Below are 18685 nucleotides of genomic sequence, written 5' to 3'. Positions count from 1 at the left end.
AAGGCAGGGAGAGAAACATCAATATGTGCTTGCTTCTTGGACCCCCTCCCCCACTGGGGACCTGGCCCACAACCCAGGCATGTGCCCTGACTGGGATTTGAACTAGCAACCCTTCAGTTTGCTGGCCAGCACTCAATCCACTGAGCCACACCAGCCAGGGCCGTTTGTTTGTATTTAAAGAAATTAATTGAAAATCGTTCACCCAGAGTTACTGCACATGATCAGGGAGTTATTTCTTTTCTTGATTCCCTTTTACTGGCCCTCAATTTTAAACTGAACCTTGACCTGTTCAAAGATTTTGCACTCAATGACATCTCCAGGGATCAAGATTTAACTGCAACATAATAACTTGGATTTTAAAATTATCAACTCTTAGGCAGGTAGGAGAATCACCTTTTCCTCTGGCCTTCAAAAGCACAATAAACTCATCTAGCAAGGATATTAATCGATCAGATGACTTATCAAATGACCTATAAACATTCTCTTATCCAGCTTGTGATTCCAAAGAAAGACTAGACTGAATGGGGAAAATACAAATTCTAAACCTGGTTTCAAGTAAACAGACTATGGCCCTCCTTTTGAGCATGGGAACATGATTCTTGAGAAGGAATTAAATAGTCTCAAAAGTGTTTTGAGTGTTAACAGAAAAGGACAAGTTTCTTTTATTTACAGAGGTTGTGTAGGCCTTGGAGGTTCTATGTCTCTTTAAGGTGTGAGGTGCTATTAAAGCCATTTCTAGCTATGAGTGACCTGATAACATCTACGTCAACTTTGCCTTTCAATCCTCAACTTCCTTGTGTGGCCCACTATTTAATCCCTTCTATTGCTGACTATCCAACCCAAGAAATTGAAAGCTGTATTCTTACCCTTGTAATTCTTTACTCCTTGGTCATGTTTTCTGCTTTCAGCACAGCTGATATTTACACTGGCTTGTGATGTGAGGGCACCTTGCACTTACCTAGGCCTTATAAAGCAAAAGGCTCATTGTTTGGGCACCAATGATGTCAGTATAGATGAGCAAATTGGAGGGCATCAGTCTAGGGTTTAGACTCTAGACCCTTAACCTTTGAAATGGAAAGGCTGATTGGCTAGCAGCTTTTGGGTTTTGAACAAAGACAGATTAATTTCTCAGACATTGAGACTTCCTTAGAATAGAATGTAAGACATTAGGAGCATATTGATGTCAAAAAACTCTCTTTTTTCTTACACTTTATTTATTTTTAGGGAGAACGAAAGGGAGAGAAAAGGGGACACATGGACACATCAATGTGAGAGAGAAACATCAATAGGTTGCCTCCTGTACGTGCCCCAGCAGGGGACTGAACACCCAACCAACTGTGCCACACAGTTCAGGGCCAGAAATCTTTCTTAAATACAAAGTGATCAAAAGGAGACACAAAAAACAACTGTGTATACATATGGCACAAGCAGGAGGCTTCATTTATCTTGGGGATTAATGAAAAGTTCACAAGGTACTAATAAAAGGATGTCCATGAAAAATTGGGTGAAACTGCCACCACTCCAGATTTTTAGAGAAAGCTTCATGGAAGAGGTGGTGAGTAGGATAGTTTGTATCAATGATGCATGCAGACAGTGTCTAGTGTTGAAAGGTGTGGTTTTCAAGTCTGAGTGCTTGAGATCCAGTCCTGGCTCCATCATTCCTAAACAGTGCACCTATAGGCAGGTTATTTACCATGTCTTGTTTTCCTAATCCATAAAAAGGGGACAAGAAAAATATATGTCCAGAATGATTTTGTGGGTATGAAATATTAAATACAAAACATCTGCCCCAGCCGGTGTAGCTCAATGGATTGGGCGTGAGCCTGCAAACCAAAGCGTCGCCGATTCGATTCCCAGTAAGCGCATGTGCCTGGGTTGTGGGCCAGGTCCCTAGTGGGGGGCACGTGAGAGACAAACACATTGATGTTTTTCTCCCTCTCTCCTTCCCTTCCCTTCTCTCTAAAAATAAAAATCTTTTTAAAAAAAACAAAACATTTAGCATAGTAAACTGCTGGTAGCAAGAGCTCAAATATTACCCCACAAATGACCATTCACATGTAGAACAATCCCTTAAGCCTTTCAATTCATGTAGTAGACTGCCATTCCTGGCCTCAACTTCTTCAGTTGTGAAGTGATGGGACAAGTCTAAATGAGCGAGCAGTTCAGACGTTAGAGTTGTCATGGACCAGGAAAAAATTATAGGACTGTTGATTTTTATTGTGCCAATTAAGTAGGTTTAAGAAATGAAGATTGCCAGAGTGCACTTTCCCTTTCCACCAAGGACTGAAGATTGTGCTTTCCAGGCTGAGCTGGAATGCAGGTGCCTTGCCAGGGAGGAGCGGAGCAGAGCAGGAGCAGACTGGCGTGAAGCACAGCAGACCTTCATGGAGCAGAGCTGGGTGGAGAAGGGCCTGGCCCCAGAGCTTGTCCACAGCAGTACTGTTTTCAGAGCTGTGCTGTATTGCAACTGTGCTGTTTTGCATTGAATCAAGTTTCCTTCTTTACCATATGCTCCCCACACCCTCAAAAAACTAAAAAAAAATAAATAAAAATGAAGACTGCCATCTAGTATCACCACCTTTTCATTATAATCTTGAAATACCCTTGTTTTAAAAAATTGGAAGGTGCCCTGGCTGGGGTAGCTCAGTGGATTCAGCGCAGGCTATAAACCAAAGGGTCGCAGGTTTGATTCCCAGTCAGGACACATGCCTGGGTTGTGGGCCAGGTCCCCAGTGGGGGCCACTCGAGAGGCAAACACACTGATGTTTCTCCTTCTCTCTTTCTCCCTCCCTTTCCCTTTCTAAAAATAAATAAAATCTTAAAAAAATAAAAAGTTGAAAGGTCATTACCTCAGCCTCAAAGATAGTACTTTAAAAAGCCTATTATATCACTTTTCTCATGTCTCTATGGACTGGTAAAAGCTTGGTCCTTAATCATAGTCCAACATTAAAAATTCTATTATTTCAAGTTTATCTTTAAAAATTAAGTGCTACATTGTCAATCAAACTTCATTTTGGGTATTTAAAATGAACTATTCACCTGCCTTAAAAGTAAGATCAGAGGCTGGGAATCAAAAACCTTTCAAACTATTTCCTGGTTAAATGGAGATTTCAAAGTAGTTGTGTTTCATAGCACTGGAAGGCAATACTGAAAAAATCTCTGAAACCTAGAGATACTAGGAATCAGGACAGACTGAAAACTGAACTGGGTCTGGTCCACATTTAGTGACCAAAAGCAAAAGCTTCACTCCCATGACTGAGGCCAGCCTCTGAACAGAAGAAGAACAAAACTGCAAGGAGAAGGCTGAGGGTGTTTTACTTTGCACCGACTGAGTGATAAGTTCCCTTTGATATTTTTGCTCAATGGTAAAGCAGCGTGTCACCACCCCTTAACAAAACAAGACAAACCTACCCTGGAAACATCAGTCTAGCAGCTAACGAGTTCTTGTTCTGGAACATTCCCAAAGAAAGTAGCCTGGCATTTCTACTTTACCATATACAGTACTACAGTTTTAATTGACTTAAAGAGGGAATGCCAGATCTGTCCGGTACTTCTCGAACCTTCCACAAAAGAAAAGAGGAAAAGGAAAGGAATACAGAAGCAAACAGAATGTGTATGTTTAGACCAAACCCCTATGGTCCTTATAATCAGAGAATTTCCCAACTAAAAGAGAGCTGTTGCTAAAACTTGGGGCCTATGGGTTAGATGAGCTTTCCGAATACCTACAGCAAGTAAATGGCAGAGCTACGATTCTCTAGGCCTTCAGTACCCAAGTCTAGTTTTTGACCTCCACTCCAGTGGTTCTTAACCATGGCTGTACATGAGAATTAGCTGGACCTTTCAAAGGCCCTTATGCCTAGCCTATATTCCAAATTAACTACATTAGAACCTTTTGGCAGGGGTACCCAGGTATCAGTAATTTTCTAGTCTTTAATGTGAAGCCATGGTCAAGAAATATTGTCCTGGACCACGGTGCCCACAATAATGAAAACAAAAACAAAAACAAAAAACCACAGATAAGGATTCTATGAATAGGTTTTTAGGATCATCTGACCTCTTTGCAACTGCCACAAATTCCAGGCCATTCAAATTCTAGGCCAAGGTCATATTTGCTACCTACGGTCACTATTACCACCACCACTGGATTACACAGTATTACAGAACAGAACTACAGTGGCTTCATTTTACCCAAACGCAAATAGCTTTTCACAATCAAGACTTTTTATTGCCTGGAATGTTACAAACAATGTATCCAAGTCTAGCTATAATTTGGAGCTGAAGGGGCATGGGTCATAGAACCAAGGAATCAGCTCTGAAGTTGCTGCCCGGGCCACTGTGACTCCCCAGCAGCTATGCATCCTGGTTTTCAAGGACGGGACCGCAGCAGCCCCATTCCACCCCCACACCAATCCTCCCGATCTCCAGTCTTCCTGCAGGTCTCAGCTTTTCAAGAGGACAACACATGACCTAATAACTACCACGTTAGGAAGGTAACTCATAAAAACTTACTAGGAAAGTTTTTAAAATGTTTATTTGTATTAAGTGGGTAGAATGGTGCAAGAGTGCAAAAAAAACCTTACGCATTTGGGCCCTTGTTTCCCTACTGTTCACATTAGTTTAGTAAAAGAAGGTTAAGGAACATGAAAAGGAATGGAAAAAATTAATATAAATATACCCATGGTAGTCAAATCCTCTAATTCACTTAAGGACAAACTGAAATTCTTGGCCCAATTCACATTTATGTGAGAGCTTAAAGAAATCACATTCCCTTTCACTGTGCTAGACCTGTGAAAAAGGGAAGTGAACAAATATTTATATTACAAGACAACAATCTTTTATTGAAACATTTTTTTGTCTAAAACTATGAGAGATTAATTCCTTGTTCATAAATTAAGTCTAACATCACTATTCCAAACCAGTATTATTTACAAAAATGAATCTTTCCTTTGCCTTATCGCCAGGTTCACAGCACTAAATTTTAAAACAACTTCAGTTTAGCTTTTAAAATCTTCCTGCCATCAAATACCCAGCAACCCTTATAGGGCAGGGCGGTGTTTGGGCTGCAACATTCATCATTCACCAGAAATGCAGAACCACAACTGAACGACACCACCAAAAAGATTAAATCATTCTACACAACTCCTAGTGGCTTTCCAAAAGCATGCTTTGTCTAATTATCCCTTTCTATACAGGCAGGTGGAGAGGGACACCTTGGAATATAGTAATGCTAATTAAATTAGTCTCTTCAGACAGTAAACATGATGGTTTAGTGTGTGTATGGGTGAGCTGCTGTGGATGACATCAGCAGGTAATAAAGCAAACTTTATACCCAGAGTAACGTGTACCTCAACACCTGGTAAGCTCACCTAGATGCTTCTCATTTAATCTGGACCACATGTGCAATTTTTTACTTTCTAGTCAAATACACTGCCAAAATCTTTCCAAGCAGATGGAGAATAGGCTTCTTAAAAATTCAACTTAAAATGTTAAATAATAAAAACTGCTGGCTTCTTTTACGTTTCTGACGAATTCCAATATGCTGGGTGCCAGAAAGTAATTATATCTCAGTTGCTAGTAAAAAGGTAAATCTTGTGTACACATAAAAAGACAATTTACAAGACTGTAGTGTCACCTGTTAAAACAAGAATATCTAGAATGAAATTTTCAGTAAACATTTGGGATAAAGGGCAATCAGAATAGAAGAGAAAGCAAAATACAAATCAATTCCTAATTTGAGAAATCAGTACAATGTATACATAAATGGATAATTACTGCCTCTAGAGGTCACTAATTCCAAGGACTGGTTAGTAGTTTCTAACTAAATAATTACAGGACGTTCTGATATATGCTCTCTTCCTGTGATCAGTTTGTTCTGGCAGACTCCAGCAAGCACTTGCCCTTGAAAACAGTTCAGCGGGAGAAGGCTCCGAAGCAATCACTTTCCATAAACTATCCACATAACAAGTGCGAAGACAGCAACAATCACTGACAGGACAAGCACCAGGATACAGATCTTCTTGCGAGATTTTTTCTGAGAAGAGAAATGTGTGCAGCAGATACTCATGAAACAAGTTAAGAATTTTTTATTCCAAGAGTGCTTCATAAATCTGCCTCCTGGTTATTCGAAATTGACTCTCTCCATGAATAAATATGCAGAGACCTGCCCAAAACCTTAACAGTTACCACAGCTAGGCAGTAGTGCAACTTTGGATTCCAGGTTCCCAAATACAATTTAGCTAGGCATTATTTGCAATAAAATAACTTATTTGTGCATATGTATATTAATAAAGGTTTTATACCTATTATAAAATGTTATGTTTGTTATAAAAAATACAGACAGGCAGAAAGAAAATAATCACCCACAGATAAAGCTACTGACATTTTGACTATATTTCCTCCTGATCTTTTACCTAAACAAACTGTTATTTCATATAATTGGGATTATACTGTATGATGTTTGATGTTTTTCTCACTTAACATTTTAGCATAAAATTTTTGTTATTATAAACCTTTCATAAACACCTCTTTTAATTCCCACATAACACTGAGTAGATGTAGATGATTTACTTAATTATACCTTTGCTGTTGGATACTAAAGTCATCATTCAGTTTTTAAAAGGAAACACTATTATTAAATACAAATTTAAGAATATTCCCAGGTAAAATACAGCTATCCTAGGAAATGGAACAGGAAAAATGACTGAAATGCTAGTTATTTCTAAAAAGCCATGCAACACCACATTGAGAAGTGAGATGAACCTCATTCACAGTATCTGTACACAAAGGCCCAGATGAGTCATAAAACCAGTTTCAACTGGTATGTAAAAGAATGTCACGTTGTAGAAAGTAAAGCAATCAACCCCTATTTATTCACAGATTTAAAAAAACCCAAATGATAAACCCCTACTTATTCATGGGTAAACAGCCATCAGAGGTGATCCTACATCCACCCTCTACGGCAAAGTCAACAGAAAGTGTCTGCAAAGTCCTACTTTGTATCAATCGTTACCCTAACTGAAACAAAGTTCAACTGTTTAGGACTTAAAAGTAGCCTTCAACCAGATTTAGGTATCAAGCTAGCTTACGGGGGTTAGCTCTGTAGCCAACAGGCTTTTAAATAAGTTTATTCAAGGTCTGATGTCTTTTTGTAGATCTCTCTGCAAAAGAAAATACTAAAAATGGAACTGGGACTGCAATTACATCTTCTTGCCTCCAACTAAAGCCTAAGCAAAGGGCTGCAACTGTTCTCAGTGTGTTAGCTCATCACAGTGATTTCCCACCAGTGCGCTACAATTTTTAAAACATGCAACACCTGACTATTTAGTCAGGGGCACTGACCTCTTTTCCCTTAGTCTGTCAAATAAAAAATGACAACCAAAACAACAACAGCCATCCAGTGTGAATGAATAAAAATTACACTTATTGAAAATCACTAGTCTATTCTGATGGCCCATAAAGTCTGTGGCACAGAGTGACTTTCTCGGGTACCTTCTTTTACCTGATAGTAAGCAGCTCGCTGTAACTGGTCAGTGGCTCTTTCCACATGCACCTCTGAGCTTTCCACATTGGCTTCTATGCTATCTGCAAAAAAGGAAGGCAGTGGACATTTTACCAAACTCTGGTGTTTCAAGACTGCAAATTCAACAAACTTCTGATGGGTCCTGGTTTCACCACAGCCATTCCAACTATCCAGCCACGATATCAAACATTACTAACCCTGTAAGAAATAGCCCTATTCTTTGGAAATAAACACTGAAATGTGTAGGGGGAAGGGTTATGAAGTATGCAACTTACCTACAAATGGTTCAGAAAAAGTTATGTATATACATTTGACAAGAAAAAAAATTATAAGGTTTTCTAAATTAAAACTATAGCAGCTGCAGAGTAAGAGAAAGAGATAGTTACTCTGTTAATAGCCATGGACCAGCTCTGACAAAAGACTGCTCATATTTATGTATATCTGTTGGAATTTAGTTTTAATTTCCAGATGGCTATTTCTACAATTATCTAAAAGAGAGAATAGCCAGGTGCCATAGAACCCCAGAAGCCTCGGCTTCTCATTTACATACGAACATTCCAACCTGCTGCCCACAGCTAATTCACAGGAGTGGACACTTCTTTCTTGGGGACTGTACCTACCCCAGAACTGACCTTGCTTCACCTTTTCCCATCCCCTTTGTCACAGCTAATGTCATCCTTTCAGAAGGGCTTCCATCTTTCTCCCCACTATCGGATACATAAATGCTGGCAGAACTCCAGGATGACGAATGTGCTATCTTTCCTACCTAGCCATGCTGCTGGGGGTTTCAACTCTATGCCCCAAGACTGGTCTTTTTTTGCTAGCAGTGGCCTAATAAACCCTTTTCTTTTAAAAAGGCTTTCAGCCATGGAAATTATTTTTTTTTGTTTGTTTGACACATTATATAGAGAGAAAGAGTAAGAGCAAATAAAAAGCAAATGAGGTAGAATATTAACAAGAGGTAAGTCTGGGTAAAGATTACAAAGGAGTTCCTTGTAGCATTTTTGCAATTTTTTATGAACTTGAAATTATTTCCTAATAGAAAGCTTAAAAAAGGACTTACTAATCCCAGAATTGTGAAAGTTTCTAGAAATAAAGTTGGGAAGCTCACAGCTACTTCCCTAAATAGCAGAAGACCTACCACGAGGCTATGGCAAGTAAATGGAGCTGAATACCCACTGAGGCTTCACTTTAACTTCGACATTTGACGACGTAAGAGAAATGCTAAGAAACCAAACTTAATAATTTTTAAATGGCATTCCTAAGACACATTTTACTGACTTCTCTGCACACAAATATTACTAACTCACCTTGAGTTAAAGGTACTAATAATACATACCAATCAGGTCGCCTTGGTCATGGATCATCATAGCTAAATCTTTAAATATCTGATTGACATCCAAAATGTCAGCCTAAGGAACACAGAAAACAACTAACATTAAGCAAGATGTTAGAGATTCAGCTCCTCTACTTACCTAAAGTTAGTAACATACCTAAAGCTATTAACATAACACATGTGTTTTTAAGGCTTATAAATCATATGTAAATGTTATCTACTATTAACTATTACTTACTTGGTCTGCATGACAACCCAATGAGACGTGTATTGTCTCCATACTATAGAAGAGAAAATTGGGGCTCAGAGAGGCTTAATGACTTATATACTAAGGACTCACAGCTAGCAAGTGGCCAGACTGAGAATTAAAAGTTCATGATGTTTTAGTTATGTTACTATGCCTCCTTTATATTTAAATTAATCGTTCAGTAACTCTATTAAGTAAGTATCTTTGAGGATAATGGGGCTCAAAGAGGTTAAGTAACTTGTCCAGTCACGTGGCTTGTCAGCGAGAAAATGAAGCATCACAGCTAGGATTATGTCTCTAAAGCCCATGCTCTTTTTTAACCTTAAAGACATTTGCCATACTTGGGACAGTCCGCTAGTTGCTGTAGATACAAAAGGGCTTAATAGCTGACTGGGACTTGAGGGGATTAGCACACACAACATTAATAAGAAGGGCTTTATGTGGGAAATGACTAATAAATGGTATATAGAACATTGCCTGGGGCAGACTTTGCAGAAGAGGTAGGACTTGAGTTGTGCCTTATAGCTGAAGAGAAACCATATAAACAGAAAGGTAACTGTGTTATTAGAGCAAACAGGCCCAGCCTGGTTATAACATAAATATGATATATATTTGGTCTTCATCCCATTCCCTTTACAGAGCTCCTAAAACCTGTGGAACTCCCTAAGTGATCAGAGAGAAAGGCATCTTCTGTTATTTATTCATAACAAGCCCCATTCAACCACACCAGAGTTTATTCTAAAGACTTGACTTTTGAGGACCTGACTGGTGTTGCTCAGTGGGCTGGGCATCGTCCAGCAAACCAAAAGGTCGCGGTTCAGTTCCCGATCAGGGCACAGGCCTGGGTTGTGGGCCAGGTCCCTGGTTGGGGGCATGTGAGAGGCAACCGATCGATATTTCTCTTGCTCATCAATGTTTCCCTCCCTCTCTTTCTCCTTTTCTTTCCCTCTTTCTAAAAATAAATAAAATCTCACCCCCCCCCAAAAAAAAACCCTTGACTTCTGGATAGCCCCTAAGGATGGGGGATAGTTGCCAGGGGAACCAACCTTGTGATTAGGTGGTTGGAACTTTTAGCCCCAGTGTGGGGAGGGGAGGGGTACTGGAGGTTGACTCAATCTCCAGCGGCCAGTAACGTAATCAACCAAGCCCACGAAATGAAGCCTCCATAGCAGTCCTGCACGTGGGGCTCTGAGAGTCCCGGGCTGCTGAACACATGGAGGTCCTGGGAGAGCTGCACACACAGAGAGGGCGTGGAAGCCCCGTGTCCCTCCCCCCACACTCTGCCCTGGCGTCTCTTCCATTTGTCTATTCCTGCGTTGCATTCTTCTATGATAAGCCAGTAAGCTAGCCAGAAAGTTGTTTTCCTGAGTTCTGTGTGCCACTCTAGCAAATTAATCAAAACCAAGAAGGGGGTTTGGGAGCCTCCAAGTTAGAGCCTAGAGCCTGTCAGTCAGAAGTACAGGTGACAATTTGGACTTGCTACTGGCGTGTGAAGTGTGGGAGTGAATTCAACCTTCGGGAGCTGGTGCTAATTCCCGGTAGATAGTGTCAGAATTGAGTTAAATTGTAGGATAACCAGCTGGTGTGGCAAAATTGCATGATGTGGAAAAAAACTTTTGGTGGCCAGAAGTGTCAGAAGCGTAGTGCGAGAGTGCAGGAGACACGCGGGAGTGTGTTGTTTTCCCATCAGAACAGGGCTGGCGTGTCAGACATAGGGAATAACTGAACATGGAAACCGAGCCTGGTTAAGGACTGTGGAATTGCTTCTGTCAAATGCGAAGTGCCCCTTCCATTCCTGACGCCCACTAGCTACAGTGCTCACCTTAGCTCATTGTGTCTCACTCCCTACTATAACAGTGTTTCTGACGTTAGCGAGCCAAGTCGATGATTAGTAGCAGTAGGTGAAAAAAAGAAAGATACGGTATCTTTGAAGGAAATTAAATAATCAAACTTGAGGATGAACTGCCTCATTTAAGACCAGATACTGATGGGATCCAGGGCACAGTGGGTCTCAGCCCTGACTGCATATTATCATCTGGAAAATTAAAAAAGAAAAAAGAAAAAATCCATGCCCAGGGCCTCTTGTGATTTGCCCAGTTTTAACCTACAAAAGACAGGAGGTTCATAAAGTCCAAACTAATAATTGGTATGTAGAGAGCATGAGAGCTAAGGCATTAAAAAACTGTCCAAGTGATTCCAATGTGCTGTCAGGGTTCAGAGCCACAGGTGAGGGTCAAGGAGGAGTTCAAAGTTTCTCCTCTCTACAACCTTCCTTTCCCTACCGCCCCTTCAGGGATGGCAGTCTTCTGGTGTAAGGATGTTTTACTGGTCACTGCGCAAAGTTAAAGTGGGAAACTCAGGTAAGAAAGGCCCTAATATCTCTCTTTCAACTGCCATCTAAAAAACTGTTCTAATTTCTCCACCCCACTGAAGTGATATCCACGATTTAGGATTAGACTTCGGGATGCACAAAAACGGAGCAAACCTCTTGGCTTACCTTTATTTGGAGCTACTCAGACTAAGCAAAGGGGCTCCCAGTAGAGCCCCACCTAACCCAGGGACTGGCACTGAGGTTTGGGGGTAAAGTCTCCATGAGCAAGACAATATCTGTTTGCCTTGCTCTGTTCTCCATGCATATTCTCATGGACACCATAGAAGACATGGTGACTGAGAAAAGGAATTGCGTATTCTTGGGAACCGTGGCCAATTACCACCATAAGAGTAGCTCAAATTCACCACTGATTACACTGAAACATAATATCCAAATCACACAGTGACTCACTTCATGTTTTCTCATAATCACTGAGAGAAAACCCAGGTGGATTATACAGTGTAGATACATCAAGTCAAACAAAAAAACATGACCTCTCACCTCCAGCTGCCGAATCGCTGTTTCCCTCTCTTTAATAAGTTCCAGATCCTGTTCGGTGATGGCCACTTCATCCTCCTGGCTCTGCATCTGGTTCCATTCCTCGTGGCTACAGGGGGACAGGCAGTCTAGTTCACTCCTCCTCTCCAAGGTGCGCATGAGACACCTACAACATCTCTACGGCCACAAGAGCCTACCCAAGGACAAATCCTCCGGTATCGATCAACACAAGGCCCTTTGGGGCTGCACTCTTCATATCCAGAGGCAAAGGGCCCAATAACACCAAGAAAACAAAGTCCCAGCTTTCACGGCCGAGACTGGGATGAGGCAGAATTATGAGGGATGGGACTCCCTGCTGTTTCCATTTGGGGGTACACTCTGCAGTCTTGCTAGGGCTTGCTAGACAAGGACAGTAGGCAGAGATTTGAAGTCAGTGGAGCATATACTGGCCCGTTCTCTTCCAGGGCACTCTCAAAGTGCTAGCTGTGCGGCTATCTCGGGCACTAAGTGGAAGGAGAAGAGCAGGCTAAACGACCTGGCAGTCCAACAGAATGACCCCTCCTGGTTTTCAGAGATCTTGAGATTATGCTTTGGGTTAAATACCTCTTAACAGAAAACCAAAGTAAAAAGTTAGTGAAATGTTATAACTCTTCGGGTACCCTATTTAGGAGACAGGCACGGCATACATTATGCTAGACATGAAACACTTTGAAAATCCAGTATTAAGCATTTTTTTCCAACAGTATGCATAAATCATGTCATCTTGACATTATTTTAAAAATTTCCTTCATGTGCTGGAGACAGAAAGCTGAATACTACAGCACCACTTTGAGGTGTTCATAACGTATTCTGTGACTTTAAGCAAAACAACACATAGAGGCTAGTTGATATAAACAAGAATTAAGTTCCTAGGGCATCTAGTCAAGGTTATAAGGAAATGACATTGAACAAAATGGTGTTATTTGAGGACCTACTATAGCTGATACAGTTTGAAGAAGTTAAGAATGGAGACATTTTTCAGATGTGAACTGCTTTCTCTTTTAATACTCCTAGAAAAACGAGTTGTCTCCATTTTAGAGATGAGTAAACAGAGACCCAATAACTTTGACAAATTAAAGATAAAATGATAAATCTCAATTAGAGATAAAATGTTTAGACCTCCTAATCTGTAGATTTGTGGCTCACTACTTATTCCTAATGAGCCAGGCTCTCTCCCCAACACAGGCATCAGGGGATTCCTGGAATTTTTATTCACCTTGAAAGTATTCCTCACATAATTCAAAGACCTTGGGAAAACCCACGGTTTTGATGTTTTTGTTTTATTTGGTGGATTATAAATTACCCACACCAGGTCTCCCCTTGTTTTTTTCACCTTTTTTTCTCACTGATTTTTAAAATTAAAAGGAACAGAATAGAATAGAACAGAACAGAACAGGACAGAATCCTATCTCGACTAGCCAGCAGGTTGTCTGATGATTCCTTTACCTGTCAAAAGAGACGAGCTGCTCCTCTCTTTGCCTCTCTTCTGCCTAGAAAGCAGAGGGCATTATTGCCGCTGATATCCAGAAACATGTCAGAGACACACAAAACAATAGCTTCCTTTAGCTAGAGTGTAAAGAAGCTACATCCCTTGGCTCCACCCGGATCTACATAGGAAGGCACGGGGCTCTAGCATCTGTCTTGACTAGGAAATGGGGGAGAAAGCAAATCTGCCTTCCAGGTTGGGCTCAGAACAGAAACTACACTAGACAGGATGGAGAGAATATGGGCAAAAGAGAGGATTAAACGTGATAAGGGCCCTGGCCGGTGTGGCTCAGTTGGTTGATTGTTGTCCCATAAACTAAAAGTTTCAGGTTCAATTCCCAGTCAGGGCACATGCCTAAGCAGTGGGTTCAGTCCCAGGCTGGGGTACACACAAAAGGCAATCAATCGATGTTTCTCTCCTTTCCTCTCTCTCTAAAATCAATAAGCATGTCTTCGGATGAGGATAAAAAAAAACCCTAAAGAAAAAAGTAATAGTAAATGATAACCAATTTAAAAATTGGAGGGAGGTAGATTAAGGGAAAGTTGAAATCTTGAAACAAATTTTTAGAACATATAAAGATTTTTAAAAACGGCCCTTGCTGGTGTGGCTCAGTGGACTGAGTGCTGGTCTGCAAACCAAAGGGCTGCTGGTCCGATTCCCAGTCAGGGCACATGCCTGGGTTGCAGGCCAGGCCCCTGGTGGAGGGGCACATGAGAGGCAACCACACACTGATGTTTCTCTCCCTCTCTTTCTCTCTTACTTCCCTTCTCTCTAAAAAATAAGTAAATGAAATCTTAAAAAAAATATATTTTTAAAAATGGACACTTACAACACATTAGGTACTTAAGTAGCAAACTCACTTCAAAAATCAATCTAATGGATGTGTTTAATTTTATAATTAAGAAACTAGAAAAAATGTTAAAAGAGGGATCTATTCCCATTTTTAAAAAGCTTTCCTAGGATAAAAAAATTTTTTTCAATTTTCAAAATTCTGCTCATGCACAGGAACACTGTGGGATTTAAAAAAAAATGTTTACTTTATCCCCAGGTTGAGAAATAAAACACCACTAGTGTCCTAAAGCCGAGCTGAGTGCTCTTCTCCAGTTACAACCCCTCCCTCTCCTTTAGAGTAACCATTATCCCGACTTTGTGATCATCATTTTCTTGTATTTTACATATGTAATGATATGCATCTTTATTTAATATTATATTGCCTGATTTTGAATGTTACATGAATAGGATTATGTTGTCTGGTTTGTATTCTTTCATGCTTTGATTAGATCATACCAGATTGTGCCATATCTGTCCCTGATGCTGAAATGTAACTGGTTTGTTTGTTTTCTTTGCTGTATGATATTATAGTATATGAATATGTCACAATGTATTTATCTATTCTACAGTTGATGGGCATTTGGATGTTTCCAATTTTTGACTACTACAAATAATGCTGCCATGAACATTCCTGTACATATATCCTGGTACCAACATACAGAGTTTTTTCTAGGGTAGAACTGCTGGGTCATAAGGTATACATACATGTGTTCTAAAGGTATAGCCAAAATGTTTGCCAGTGGTTGTTCAAATCATACTACCACTGGCCAGGCAGAAAAGTTCTTGTTGCATTGTATCCGTAACAAAAATGCTTGGTGTTCACAGAATCTACAAATTTTGCCCTTCTCTTGGACATGAAATAGTACGTCATTTGGGTTTCCATCTGCAATTCCAAAAGAGAGTTGCTGATAGCAAGCTCTCTTTGGCCCTCATTCTGGATATCCACTTTCAATGGGTTTAGAATTCTATGTAGCCAGTGCTGTCCTACAGAACACTGAAGGGGGCTCTCCACTGGCTTCCACTGTTGCTGATGACAGTCAACTGTCAATCTAACTATTGCCTCTTTAGAGTATTCCATTGTTTTTCCCTGGTTGTTTTTATGCTTTTCCTCTTTGTCTTTGAATGTTCTGAAGTTTCTCCTTTATGTACTAGATGAGAATTTTTATTTATCCCTCCTGGGATTGGTCAGCTTCTTGAAACTACAGATTAGTGTCTTTCATTAGCTGTAAAATATTACCACCCATTTTCTCTTCAAATAACTCTGTTCTATGTTTGTTCTATTCTTGCTCTGTAACTCCAATTAACACTGTCAGATCCTCTCACTTCATTCTTTATTTCTCACAATCTTTCTTCCCTGTTTACCTTCTTAACCCCCTTTCCCACATGTTGGATAATATCTTCTAATCTATTTTTTATGAAAACTACCCATCCATGAAGTTTTTAAGTTCCATATTATATTTTTCAATTCTAGAAAATCTTTTCACATTTTCCCAAAGCTTTGCATAGTTTCCTGCTTCTTACAGATGTTTTCAAATCTTTCTTTTATTTCTTTAAACACAGTAAGTACAGCTGTTTTGTAATTCTAATAAGCAGTCTTAGTAAGCCCTAACTGGGTAGCTCAGTTGGTTAGAGCATTGTCCCAGTATGCCGAGGTTTCCATTTCAGTCTCTGGGCAGGGCACATACAAGCAGCAACCAATGAATGCATAAATAAGTGGAACCACAAATCGATATCTGTCTGCCTGTCTCTCAAATCAATAAAGTTTTTTTTAACAGAAGCCTTCATAAGTCTATTTCACCTCACTGTTGTTCCTACTAGTCCTCGTTCAGGGTTGTTTCCTTGTGTACTTGGTTATTTTTAATACTATGCTGCTTGATCACACATCAGAAAATGTTTGAGGGAACTGTTTCAGGGTTGGGATAAAGGTGTCTAACCAGAGAGGATTTCTATTTGCCTTTTCCTGGCACCTAGGTACCCTACCAGTGCTGGACTACTTGAACCTTAAGGCTTTTGCACCATTCAGGTGGTAGGAATTTGTCCAATTTGCCTAACGGTTACTTTGTGGTACAGCTTACAGTCTGGATTTCCCCTCCCTCCTGCTGCCCTCTACCTGCTCAGCTCGGTGCTAATGCAATCTTTTTGCAATCTACTGGGGGATGTGGTCTTTTAGGGCCCAGTTTAATTTGAGGAGCATCTTCCTGTAGATTCTCCACCTCCATGGACCCTGAGCTCTGACTATTATTCACCCTCATGCCATGAGAACATCAAAACTGAAGTTCAAGTTTCTCTTTAGTAAATGTACTCAAGGGCAAAAGCAGTTTCAGTGCTCTGCTTACCTCTATAGGTTCTTACCTTCTCTTAGATTTTGACCTTAAAATATTCATGGCTCATAGGAGCTTTTGAGAACTTGGGCTGTTAAAATCTAGTGTTTGTTAATTCCTTTCAAAGAGAAAGCTAGTCCAAATAACCCAGCCTACTATATTCTAAGAAATAGATGAATTCTTTCTCTTTTTTAAAGTTTTTAATGGAAGGCCAGTATGATAAAAAAAAAAATCACATGTAACTCTACCTGCCATTTTTTAAAACCTTTGTGCACTTTCCTTTCTGGTCTTTGACCATGTAAAACATTATTTCTTTTACACAGGTTATATCAATCTGACATTTTCACAGCAGCTAGTGCCCATATTTATTATTTGGGAGGATGGTAAATAAAGGCCAATGGTCAGAGGGAAAAAAAAAACTTAGGAAAGAACATCCTGAAATTTGCAAAGGTCTTCTTTGGGGAATGAACTTACAGAAAGTCGAGATCCAGCTCTTGCTCTGGCAATGCTCTCCTTTTCCTTTTCAGATACCCTTCTCTGCACAGCCTGGAAATTGTTTAAGGCTGCCGAGAAGTCATTCATGAGGCGTTCCTTCTGAAGTCTCTGCTGGCGCTAAGGAAATTAAACAAAAATTTGAAATTGCATAGTAAGTACAAATCATTTGGTTTTAATACCCATTAAGAGCAATATTATACCCCCTAAAGATTCCCTACTAGCAAAATTACTATGAAATAGGCTCTCTCTTAAATGAATAATTTTGTTCTTCACTAACTCAAATCCCTGGTTAATATTATAGACCACATCAGAATTTTCATTCTGACAAACCTGGGAACTGGGTGACATTTACTTTGTAAGGTAATTTCAGAGGGAAATGCAATTCTGAATTTTGGTTCCCTGGAGACTCAAAAGCAGAATAAATACCTGTGGACTCAAACTGGACCCAACAAGAAATTATTTTTTATTAAAAGGTTAAGACTGTATTCATCTATGCCAAGTTCACAGCTTCTCTGAAAACCACAGAGTCATTTTCCTATGGTGATATTTTAAATCTTTGAGATCCTGCAAACTACTTTGTATAGGTACAAGCTACCTTAAGTAAGCTTACTGATTCTATGTCTCAAAAAAGCACATACTGAGAGCACCTGCTCTGTGCTAAGGTCATAGAAGTAAAAACTCATCCCTCACCTCCAAGAGCTTCCACCACATACTTGTAGATAAAGGATATAGACATACAAGTAAGTCTTGTACAGACATACAAGACATTTGTAGATAAAGGACATAGACATTATTATAAACAACTGCTTATCTAATCAGTACTGCAGGAGTTTAGAGGCAGGTGTGCTCAGTAAGAACCCAACAGGTCAAAGAGGCCCCAAGAGGAGGTGGGCCCTGGAAGAAGGAGTGAGGCGTGGATGCGCAGAGAGAAGGGCTGGGCAAGTCCAGGCAGGAGGACGGTGTGAGCAAAGGCATGGCGGCAGAAACCTGAAGAGGATCTGTAAGGAGACAGATAGTTTGGCTGGAACCAAAGGTTTTTTCCCCACGAGAATAGCTAAAAGATGATGTGGGAAAGGCAGGGAAGGGGCTGACTATAGCAGGTTTTAAAGTGCCAAGCTGATGAGTTTGAGACTTGACCTCTAAAGAACAAAGAACAGTGAAGATTTCAGAGCAGGAAACATGATGGGTACAAAATAACTCATAGCTTAGACAAATGAGTCTGTGATGGTGTAGAAAATGGAGGAGGGAAAAAGTAAAAAAGATTACTGCAACAGTCTAGGTTTAAGGATAGAAGGATGTGGTATCTGTCAGTGATGGGAACACAAAGGAATGAATTTAAGACACGTGATGACTTAGTGAGTGGCTGCAGGGGAAGGGGACAAGGTCAAGAATGACTCAGATTTCACACTTGGGAGGGTGACAGTAATGCTGAAAGCAAATTTAGAAATGAGAAACTTTTTTTTCCTTTTTCTGGGATTTTTATTTTTTCATAAACATTGTAACAGGAGGAGTGGAAAAACATCATTCCTCAATCTCAGTGTC

General features: G+C 40.1%; 1 protein-coding gene across 1 annotated transcript in view; it reads right to left on the bottom strand.

Annotated features, from left to right (window-relative positions):
* Positions 1 to 4513: 4513 nt before the first annotated feature.
* The window catches only part of STX12 (syntaxin 12), a 32798-nt gene continuing 18626 nt past the window's right edge, over positions 4514 to 18685 (bottom strand). The window contains exons 4-9 of the mRNA XM_028512128.1: positions 17123 to 17260; positions 13457 to 13500; positions 11975 to 12080; positions 8859 to 8931; positions 7499 to 7581; positions 4514 to 6031 (exon numbers count right to left, since the gene is read on the bottom strand). Coding sequence (XP_028367929.1) covers positions 5936 to 6031; positions 7499 to 7581; positions 8859 to 8931; positions 11975 to 12080; positions 13457 to 13500; positions 17123 to 17260 — 540 coding nt within the window. The 3' untranslated portion in view covers positions 4514 to 5935. The remainder of the gene's footprint in view (positions 6032 to 7498; positions 7582 to 8858; positions 8932 to 11974; positions 12081 to 13456; positions 13501 to 17122; positions 17261 to 18685) is intronic.

The sequence above is a fragment of the Phyllostomus discolor genome, chromosome 5 (assembly GCF_004126475.2).
Source record: "Phyllostomus discolor isolate MPI-MPIP mPhyDis1 chromosome 5, mPhyDis1.pri.v3, whole genome shotgun sequence".
Lineage (NCBI taxonomy): Eukaryota > Metazoa > Chordata > Mammalia > Chiroptera > Phyllostomidae > Phyllostomus > Phyllostomus discolor.
The sequence above is the reverse complement of the archived record's forward strand: the minus strand, read 5'-3'. Positions and strand labels throughout refer to the sequence as shown.